The sequence below is a fragment of the Microtus oregoni genome, unplaced genomic scaffold, assembly GCF_018167655.1.
Source record: "Microtus oregoni isolate MIOR12 unplaced genomic scaffold, Mior012 000067F_002, whole genome shotgun sequence".
Classification (NCBI taxonomy): Eukaryota; Metazoa; Chordata; class Mammalia; order Rodentia; family Cricetidae; genus Microtus; species Microtus oregoni.
In genome coordinates this window covers 790564-801539 of record NW_024543955.1, presented here as the reverse complement: position 1 = coordinate 801539, position 10976 = coordinate 790564, and the positions used below count along the sequence as shown (strand labels likewise).

At 34.3% G+C, this 10976-nt stretch overlaps 1 protein-coding gene across 1 annotated transcript; it reads left to right on the top strand.

The window, feature by feature from the left end:
• Positions 1-5364: 5364 nt before the first annotated feature.
• On the top strand, positions 5365-6618 carry LOC121440326 (polyadenylate-binding protein 5). The gene has a single exon (XM_041641143.1). The coding sequence runs from the start codon at positions 5470-5472 to the stop codon at positions 6616-6618; it is 1149 nt and encodes a 382-aa protein (XP_041497077.1). The 5' UTR covers positions 5365-5469.
• Positions 6619-10976: the final 4358 nt, after the last annotated feature.

The following is a 10976-nucleotide window of genomic DNA, read 5'->3' as shown; positions in this document are numbered from 1 at the left end:
TCAGTGAGTTAGATTAATTTTATAGAAATATAAAAATGGGGGCAATGACTCTGGCATCCTCTAATTTGTATGAAACAGTACAATCAAGTCATAAGGCAAGCTCAAGTTTTTGTTATTTTGGGACCCTCACTCCTTATTCTCAAAGGGGCAAGAAGAAATTTCCTAGCAGAATGTTTTCCCAGAAAGACAGTGGCCTTCTCCTATCCTACCCAGGAGATTCTGAGCACAAGGTCACTTAGCTCAGCCCAGCCAGCCACCTGGTACAGGCTGATAAAGATGGCCTAACTCAAGAGCAATGGCCTCCCTTGCTCTAAAAACAAGAAAAAAGCTGACTTAACAAAATGAGAGGGAGCAAAAGTCCTTGTACCCATGCCAAAGCATCTTCAAAGATTCTCTTTGTAGTTATGCCTTTAAAAGCTTACCCCACAGAGGAGATACAACTCCTCTCTACCTTGTTGTAACAAGGATGGAGATGAGTTCCAAACATGTTTGCATTATGCTGATTAAACATTGTTTATTACAGTTGGGGCCTTTCTGGTGGTTTCTCTCTGAGGGTTGTAACCTGGGCACAACAGTTATCACATGTGGATACATGGTCAAATCGTAAAGTTCCTAGCATCATATCTAATTACCTTATGGGAAGCAAAAGGACAGCTTCAGCAAGGAAATGCATCAAGAGTCACATTAGAGATAATTCAGGAATCCTGACCTAAAAACAGTCTCCCAATAAGGTCAGGTAGAGAAAAGGGAAACTTCTTGAGGGAGAGTGCATGGTTGGGTGTATATGGGGTAGAGAGAGCTGCTTCATGTTGCCAAGCTTGGAGAGAGATGTCAGGCCATGGCAGATTGCAACTTCCAACCAGCAGGGACTCTCAGAAAGTCATACAATATATTATTAATATATAGCCAGAAAAGAAATATATGATACTAAATTATGGTTTTTCAGTGTCTAGAATATGTTTTATTGGTGTTGTTGCTTTGCTTTGTTTTGACTTTCTGAATTGTCAGTTTTCATTTTCCCATACCATATCCACATCTCTATGTTTGCTATGTAGTAATTAACTGTAATTCATATAACACCCTGTTATTTTTTCACCTCTTTATATGTATGCAGTTAATTGAATCAACATGTGTTAAAGTTTAATTATGATTGGGCATGAATTTCACAGTTTGTTTTTCATTATTCTGAATAATTTTTAAAATCTAGTGATTTTTTTCTTAGTGTACATTTAATCATTGTAAGTGGCTTTATATCAGTTCTTTAGAGACAGATTTGGTGACTCCTACTTTTCTAGAAATAATTCATTTTATCATATTTTCATTTTTGCAAAATAAGTAAATCACCATAACATTGACAAATATTTGATAATACACATTAATATTTAAAATTTCCCATGTCCATTAACTTAATTGAGCAATTCTTGTTACTAACAATTTACTTGATACAAACAGAAAGCAATACATATAAAGCTATATAGATAATTGTTGCAAGGAGACTGCTTGCTTGTCCCAGTAGCCCAGCCCTGATATCACACAGAAACTGTATTATTTAAATCACTGCTTGGCCCATTAGCGCTAGCTTCTTATTTGCTAAGTCATACATCTTAATTTAACCCATTTCTATTAATCTGTATATCACCATGAGGTGGTGGTCTACCAGAAAAGATTCTGTATATCTGACTCTGGTAGCAGATCCATGGTGTCTCCTGACTCTGCCCGTCTTCCTCCCAGCATTCAGTTCTGTCTTCCTAGCCTACCTAAGTTTTTCCCTATCAATAGGCCAAGGCAGTTTCTTTATTCATTAACCAAGAAAAACAACACAAAGACAGAAGGACCTCCCACACCAAATAATTATGTTCATTGAAGTATCATGTGTCATGACTGTGAAATAATTAAAAACAATTTTAATGTCAAACAAAAGAGAAAGGAATTAATGTTTTAAAAGTCACCTAAATAGGTAAATTAAATATTACTCAGTTTAGTTTTTAAAGAAGACAGAGTTTTAGGGATTTCCAAGATGACTGAAAATGATGTGGATGTGATTGGGCTACTTAAATTGTTTAAGTGATAAATTTTATTTGTGCATTACTATAATTAAAAGTAAATATAAAGCATCATGTTACATTTTAAGAATTAATGATTTCATTAATTTCATAAATTAATGATTTTATTTCTTCTACTACATCAAAGTGAAATAATATTAACTCAAAGTTCATAATCACATATTATGTTTTCTTATTACACTATAAGAAAGTTAATTTTCATGTTCAGCAAATAATAGTTTATTGAGAATATCTTCCAGTTGCTTCTCTCCTTACCCTATTTTAAGGCATATGAGAAATAATTTGGTGGTAGTGGTGCATGCCTTTAGTTCCAGTTCTTGGGAGGCCGAGGCTGTTGGATCTCAGTGAGTTTGAAGTCAGCCTGGTCTACAAAGCAAGTCCCAGGACACCCAGATAAACCCTTATTGAAAATGCAAGAAGCAAAGAAAGAAAGAAAGAAAGAAAGAAAGAAAGAAAGAAAGAAAGAAAGAAAGAAAGAAAGAAAGAGAAAGATAGAAAAAAAAGCATTAAGAAAGAAAAGAAATTTACTCAAAATATATAAAACTCCAAAGAGGCAGAATTGTGAAGACATTACAACTGCATAATTTTTACAAAACAACTGCATGTGTATTAAATTGCATATGTTTAAATGTATTATAAACCAACTGGGTATAATTAAAATATGAAGTCAAGATGTGTGGTAATTTGAATGTGATAATTGTTATATAAAATTTTTCATGTCATTTACATTGTGCAAATAAATATATATACATTATTTGGTTTGCTTTGAATTTCATTTTTCTTATTTTTTGGTTATAATTTAATTATTACATTTCTTCCTTCCATTTCCCCCCCTACAAAACCTCCCCAATACCCTTCCCCACTCTATCTCAAATACCTGGCCTCTTTTATCAATAATTATTATTTCATGCCTTTTTTATGTATTTATATATACATTTCTCAATATTATCTTTTCTTATGATGTTTATGTATATATGCTTTCAGGGCTGTCTCTTAGGCACTGGAACACCAATTGCTATGTTTTCCCCGTTGGGAATACATAATTCAGGATGCCAGCTTTTCTGGGTTATTTATAGTTCTGTGTAGAGTTTAGGCAACTGTGGGTTTTCCCCATCCAGTTTGACATGTCCAATGGCATCACCCTCATTCTACTCACATTATAGCATCAATTTTGTTGAGACTTTTTAAATGTAGCTTCAGATATTGGTATGACACACAATCTTACAGCAAATTCTCAAGTCCTCTGGCTCTTACAATCTTTCCACTCCATCTTCTGCAATGTTCCTAGAGTTTTAGTTACAATCATGTTTTGTAGATGACTCTATTAGGATTGGGCTCCAAAACTGCACATTTTTATTGGTTGAGGTTTTCTGTGCCAGTCTCCATCTATTGCAAAGAACGGTTCCCTTGATGAAAGATGACCGAATGTCTTGATAAGTGTATCTGGCTAGCCTTCAACTTGTTATCCACTTCATAGTTCTGTCATTACAGATGTATCATACCACATTATCTGCCATTAGTTTTGTTAAATAATTTAAAATAAAAAAGTAACATTTAGAGACACAAATACAATTAAAAATTCATTTAAACCTGTTTTGTTTACAGTGCTTAAGGCTTTAGATTCAATATTTAGTACCACAATACCACCATTTCATTGATAGATAGGTAGACATATGATAGATACATAGATAGATATAGCAACGTACTTCTTAGTAATGCTTTAAACTTGATAATTCACATTAATATTTATAATTAATTTTAGAAAGCACCCTTGTCCTGATATCCTTACCTTATCTTAGAATGTTAATTATATGATTTTATACACTTTTTTCAACTTTTATACTGTGACTTTTAAATTATTCAACCCAAATGCTGCTAAAAAAAAATCAAGTTTTTTTTTTTTTTTGTCACTATGTAACATTAAATGCCATTTTATGGCTTTCCAGCCATTAAAACCTTAATATCACTGGAGCAAAGAAAAAAAAATCTCCCTACTTCCTGAGAATAATTCTACCATGATATAGGATTAATAAGGAACAAAGCCAAGCTCTTCTCTGTGTTCTTTTTGACCCAGTGAACATTTAGCACTTGAAATCCAGGAAAGCTATCAACTCTTGAGTTTCTAGTGTACTGAATTAAGTTTGTAACCTGTGTCTTCTTTCCCAACACAAACCCTACTCCTCAGAAGAGAATTTGTCAAAAACAAAACAAAAAAACCCCCATGTGTTCTTGCTACATTGGTTATAACCACTTTTAATCACGTTAAAGTGAGAATTAGAAACTATGCTTAAATACAATAATAAACAAGTAAACTTTGATAAAGACAAATCTAAACACAATCTTGCTCGCTCTCTCTCTCTCTCTCTCTCTCTCTCTCTCTCTCTCTCTCTCTCTCTCTCTCTCTCTCTCTCTCTCTGAATCTCTTTTTCAAGCATGCAGGGGAAGTTACTTAGCAAGGTTCCGGGTTTCCCAGTGTCCCTTCTGCCCTCCCTAGCACAGCACAGCTGCAAGATCTTAGTCTCTTTGGCCCTTGGTTGTTCTGTACTGTATGAAGCAATCCTTGTCCCTCTGTCCTCACTGGGTCTGCCCTTGGCGCGTCTGCCCTCCTCTGCTGCTGACTCCGCCCACATCTGTCTAGATCCGCCCTGCGTCAGAGCTGACCCACAGCGTGGCTGCCAGTCAGTCCCTCCGGACCTGCCGAGAGCCTCAGGCTGCAGAAATCACCGCGCCTCACTCGGTCCGTACCCAGTGGGCATCTTGGGGATCTGGGCGGTCTCCGGTTCCCCACGCGTGTGTCTGTGTGTCTGTCTCTCTGTGTAATCCGCTCCTAGCAGCCTGCCTTGTGTGTCCTTTCGCAGACGCTGAATGCAGAAAGGCCTTAGTGAGCACCTAGCCAGCCTGACCCTGGCTGGCAGAGGAATACATACACTTGGACCTGCAGGGGTTGCAGGCCTTTTAAATCTACAGGAGCTGGAGGCCTTTTTTTTTTTTTTTTTTTTTTTTTTTTCAGAAAGCCAGTCGCGAGGCCTCTGTTGACAAAGCTAGATGTGGGGAGCCAGCCAGATTCTTGGTGATTTCTTTAATTTTAACCGGGAAGGGGCTATTGTGTTCTTAATGCAGGCGTTTGAAAGCAATTTGAAATCTGAAGGGGTGAAAATTCTAAGTCCTCTTCGGGAGACCAGATTGCTTTTGGGGTTGCCTTTTTGTCTGATGCATTTGTTCTGAGCCTGCTGACCAGCTGTTTCTGAACTTCATTTTCTCAGCCTCAACAGTGATCTGAGTCTTCTTTTAGCTTCCCTTCGCCTGCCTTGGCTTGTTTCTGTTCAAGAACAGCTGTTTGGCCCCTAGATTAGAGAAAGGCGCCTCCTCCCCCTCTCCCAAGAGAGCTTCTTCTAAGTGCTCAGAGATGGGGAGTGGGGAACCTAATACTGCTGGCAAGAAAAAGAAGTACCTCAAGGCTGCCCTGTATGTGGGTGACTTGGCCCCTGATGTCACAGAGGACATGCTCTATAAGAAGTTCAGACCTGCTGGCCCTCTACGCTTCACTAGAATCTGCCGTGACCCCGTGACCCGCAAGCCCCTGGGTTATGGTTATGTTAACTTCCGCTTTCCTGCGGATGCTGAGTGGGCCTTGAACACAATGAATTTTGATTTAATTAATGGTAAACCATTTCGCCTCATGTGGTCACAGCCAGATGACCGCTTAAGAAAGTCTGGAGTTGGAAATATATTCATCAAAAACTTGGATAAATCCATAGACAATAGGGCCCTGTTTTATTTATTTTCTGCTTTTGGGAACATTCTTTCCTGTAAAGTTGTATGTGATGACAATGGCTCTAAGGGTTATGCCTATGTCCACTTTGATAGCCTTGCTGCTGCCAATAGGGCTATATGGCACATGAACGGAGTTCGGCTCAACAACCGTCAGGTGTATGTGGGCCGATTCAAATTTCCTGAAGAGAGAGCAGCTGAAGTCAGAACAAGGGATAGAGCAACATTTACCAATGTTTTCGTGAAAAATTTTGGAGATGACATGGATGATGAAAAACTAAAGGAACTCTTCAGTGAATATGGTCCAACTGAGAGTGTTAAAGTAATAAGAGATGCCAGTGGAAAATCTAAAGGCTTTGGATTTGTAAGATATGGGACACATGAAGCTGCCCAAAAAGCTGTGCTAGACCTGAATGGCAAGTCAATAGACGGGAAAGTCCTACATGTAGGGAGAGCACAGAAAAAAATTGAACGCCTGGCTGAGTTAAGGCGGAGATTTGAAAGGCTAAAATTAAAAGAAAAAAATAGGCCTCTAGGAGTGCCCATCTATATTAAGAACCTGGATGAGACCATCGATGATGAAAAACTGAAGAAAGAATTTTCTTCATTTGGATCAATTAGTCGAGCCAAAGTGATGATGGAAGTGGAACAAGGCAAAGGGTTTGGTGTTGTCTGCTTCTCTTCTTTTGAAGAAGCTACCAAAGCAGTAGATGAGATGAATGGTCGTGTAGTAGGCTCTAAACCACTAAATGTCACTCTGGGCCAAGCAAGGGGCAGGTGGTGAGAATCACAATGATCATTTTGTTTAGCCTTTAGCTGTTACCTACTTAGTTGAGCATCTTTGTAATAGGGGGTTATTTCTGTCAATTCACAGATTTTTGTTTTCTTTTGTTTTGTCTTTGTTATTTTATTTTTGTGTGTGCGTGTAAAAACTTATTTTGGCAAGTGTACAGAGAAAATCTTTTTCGTTATAGTGAAGAACATAATTTTCAAATATAAAATTGTCAGTTGTCTGAATTCTTTACATAATCTTTATCCTTAGTAAATTGTAGAATAAAATTTATTCCTCTTAATTTTTATGAATTGCATAAAGGAGCCAGTTGATTATATTTCTGTCTTTATTTTAATAATGATATTGTAATTACTACCATGAAAATATTATTAGCATTGTTCTTATTTCTGATTCTGACAAAGTGAAAAGTCACAACTTGCTTTTTAGAGAAGTCATTAAAGGAGGGGAAAATGCATATGAGACACTTAAATTGATCCATAATCTCATTTTAAATTATGATTTAAAAGGAATATTCTTTTTAAATTTTATGAATAGTATATCTTATTTATTTGTATTATTATTCCTTTATAAATATATTGGGAGCATTCTACTGATTTGTTAGTATCTTTGAAGAAGTATTGGAAAATGCTATTATTAATGTCATGCTCTTGTTTTGCAGTTGGTATTTTTAGAAAACTGTTACATTTATAAATATCTATTCAAAATCTGATGGTGACTTAAAATATTTTCCACAATATTTAATATTTGATGATATTCTAAGAAGCATCCTTAATAGCTGTTTTTCTAAATGTATATAATTCATACCTACAGGTAGACTATGTTAAATAGAAAGAATATTTAATATTACACTAACATTTTTTTCCCTTTAAACATTTTATACACTGCTGCTGAAAAACTAATGACCTGTTGTTTCTTGTTAACCTTGAATATATCATGTGCAAAGATTGACAGTTATATAATTAAGGAAGATTTTTTTTTCTTGAATAGGTCATAATTCTCCATCCATTATATAAGCATTATTAACTCCAAAAGATTATCCTTTGCTCCTTGAAAACGTTTAAAACAAAACGTGCTGTTTCCAAACATTAGGAACCAAAAAAATTATTCTGCAGCTTCTTCATGTGCAATACAATTTCTAAGATAAAAATTCTCCACGTTTCATTGCAGTAACCTCTTCTCCTCACTTTAATCTTTTAATCCATATAACTCTTAACATCAGAATAAGCATTTTGAAAATCAGAAAACTAATCAAATTGTATTTAACTTAAATAACTTTCTTAGACTATATAATTCACTCATAAGACAGATTCAGTCACAAGAACATGTTTGATGTCTCTTGTCCATTGTTTGTTTTTTTGCTTTACAGAAGAATTTTCATTTTCATTAACAGCATAAAAAGTGCACAATTTTAAAATTTTTTGACCATAAAATGAAAATTGGATATTTCTATGTAATGATATTCAATTGTAGGTGTATATACATACTATAATATTTTCAAAATGAAAATCACTGATTTATTGATTATAAATGTAATACATAAATATAATCGTGAACCTTATAGACATTACTGAAGAAATTCATTCTCAATTTTAGTATGTGTATACCCTTTTATATCTTTTTATTAGATGTGCACACTTTTCTACAAAAATAAATAACTTATATTTTTGTTTTGCATTGTATCTCATTCAACTTTTAATACACACACACACACACACGTGTGTGTGTGTGTGTGTGTGTGTGTGTGTGTGTGTGTGTGTGTGTTAGGAACTTCATAATTTTCCTTAATATGAAAATTGGATAATATTTTTGATTCTACGTTTTTAAAAATTTGTAAAATCTACTGTGCTGTACATCTTTTTTTTTCTGGAAATATACATTATGAGTTTGACAAAAAAAAACTTCTTTAATGTGTAAGAATTAAATCATCCAGATAATTAAAACACACAATAGTTAGATATGTCACCAAATGTTTGAACACTTTGAGCAGTTATTATGCATCTAAAGTTATATGGAAAAGAAATCAGAGAAAGATAATTTTCGTGATTGATGAACCTAGTTTATATTATTGAATCTATAATAATATATAAAATGAATTGAACCCTGGTGCTCTGGAAGAGAAGCCAGTGATCTTACCCACTGAGACATAACTTCAGCCCCAAATATCATTTTAAAGTCATAGTTATAAGCACAAGACATCACTTTTAACCTGATACTTTAAAAAACTTAGGTCCAATACAAATCAAGGAAGAGTTCCAGGAAGTAAAAACAATAAAAAAGTCATGCATGATTTTGCAACTTGTAATTTGAAATGTTACTGTATTCTAAAGATCAGCCTTTATGAATTTCAGGTAAAATTACATACTTATAGGAACAGCTAGAATAGAAATATTGAGGATCTATGTAACCACATGAAAAAATTGAAGCTTCAATAGCTGAAAACCGTGAGGAAAATATGTTATATGTAATCTTTATTTGAATAGAAACATCTGATGATATTTTCCTTCTTATGATTGTTTTGATTACTCATAATAGACTTCCAAAGAATAACAATGTTGCCAAGGGTTTTATAAAGCTTATAGCACAGGATTTCTGAGAAAAAAAATGTGTTTGGTAAAATTAGTTAGTTAAAAATTGACTGTTTAATTCAAGTTTTGTTTTGTCTAAGTTTTCAAAGCTGTTACTTGGACAAATTTTAAAGATGCCCATGGTGAAGAAAATTAAGAATATTCCTTTATGATTATACACTATCATCATAAAAATTTGGGGGAAGGGAATACATTTTCATGCAGGTGACTTAACATGTAGTACTTTTTATTTATTACCAACGACTTAGGAAAATAGAAAAATACATGTAAGTGAAACATTTAGCTTAAGCAGGTGGAAGCAATAATAATTTCTTTAATTGGGAAGCTAGAATTGGATTAAATACCATCTTACATGTAAATAAACCATCTAATTTAAGAGAACAATTAGAAAAGTGTCAATAAATGACTAAGATATATAATAAAAATTGTGGTTAACAATAAAAATTCAGTTTCCACAAACTATTAATGAGTGCATTAATAACATGAGAGCTACCCTTCCATTTGGTTACTTTTTATTTCTCTTCTCAGGCTTTAATCAAATAAATGAGATTTTAAATAGCACATGGAATTGTAATTGAGAACAAAGAAAATACTTCTATTGTTTATAATGATTTTGGAGTTAAAATATCCTCCTTTAAGTGTTAAGATTTTATCTATGATCCTTGTCATTTTATCATAACATGTTTCTATGATTATTCAACATTTGATTGAAAAGTATGTCATGAATGTAAGTCCTGTAATGATTGACATAACTCAAAAAATATTTGTAGAACAACACTTTGTATACATTAATGACATGCTATATGAAGACCAATCAGATTTCACAAACTCTTACTTCTGTGCTGAAATACATAATCATAGCAATTCCTGTGTAAATAGTACTTGCTCATCTGAAATTATTTAATATGCATACATTAATACTATTATTTACATCTATTGAAACATGCTGTAACAAATTATTTCTTAGACACTCGGGACAGTTAGTGTATCTTACATAGTTTCAGCATGTCATCACTATTTAGAAATACTCTAGGTATAAAAGCAAATGAGAAAATAAAAGTTCCTGAAGCAGTCCTAATACTAAAGCTTATAATTCTTGCTTTATAAGAATAAATTTATTTTAATTTATGTGTTTGAATTTCTTTTCAACATGTGTGTGTGTGTAGTGTATCAAATGTGTGCCTAGTGTTTATAGGGATCAGAGAAGACCTTTGCATCTTTGGGGACTAGAATTGCAGATGGTTATGAACCACCATGTGGTTACTGGGAACTCAAACCAGGTCATCTACAAGATCATCAAGTGGTCTTATGCACTGAGTCATCTCTCAAACCTCCAGTCATATTTCTGAATATCTTTTCTTTAAGTTACACTCTCATAGCCCTAACAGACCCAGCACTCTTTACAAAGTCCTGGGTGGACTTGAACTCACAGAAATCCACCTACCTCCATTGCCAGAGTGTTATGATTAAAGCAGTGTACCACTAAGACTGGCCTTCTAATTCTTGTACTGTAAAAACAAAACTATAAGTACTTTGATCCTCAAAAATCAAAGTCAATTTTTAAAAATATGTCTTATTTAACAGGGAAAAGGTCTTTTCCTTAAATTTCTTTTATTATTATTTTTTGTTTTGTTTTGTTTTTTGGGGTTGTTTGTTTGTTTGTTTGCTTTGTGACAGGGTTCCTCTGTAGTTTTGAAACCTGTCCTGAAACTAGCACTTGTAGACCAGGCTGGCCTCGAACACACAGAGATCTGCCTGCCACTG

Coding starts and splice junctions, on each gene's coding strand:
- LOC121440326 (XM_041641143.1), top strand. CDS start 5,470: ATGGGGAGTGGGGAACCTAATACTGCTGGCAAGAAAAAGAAGTACCTC.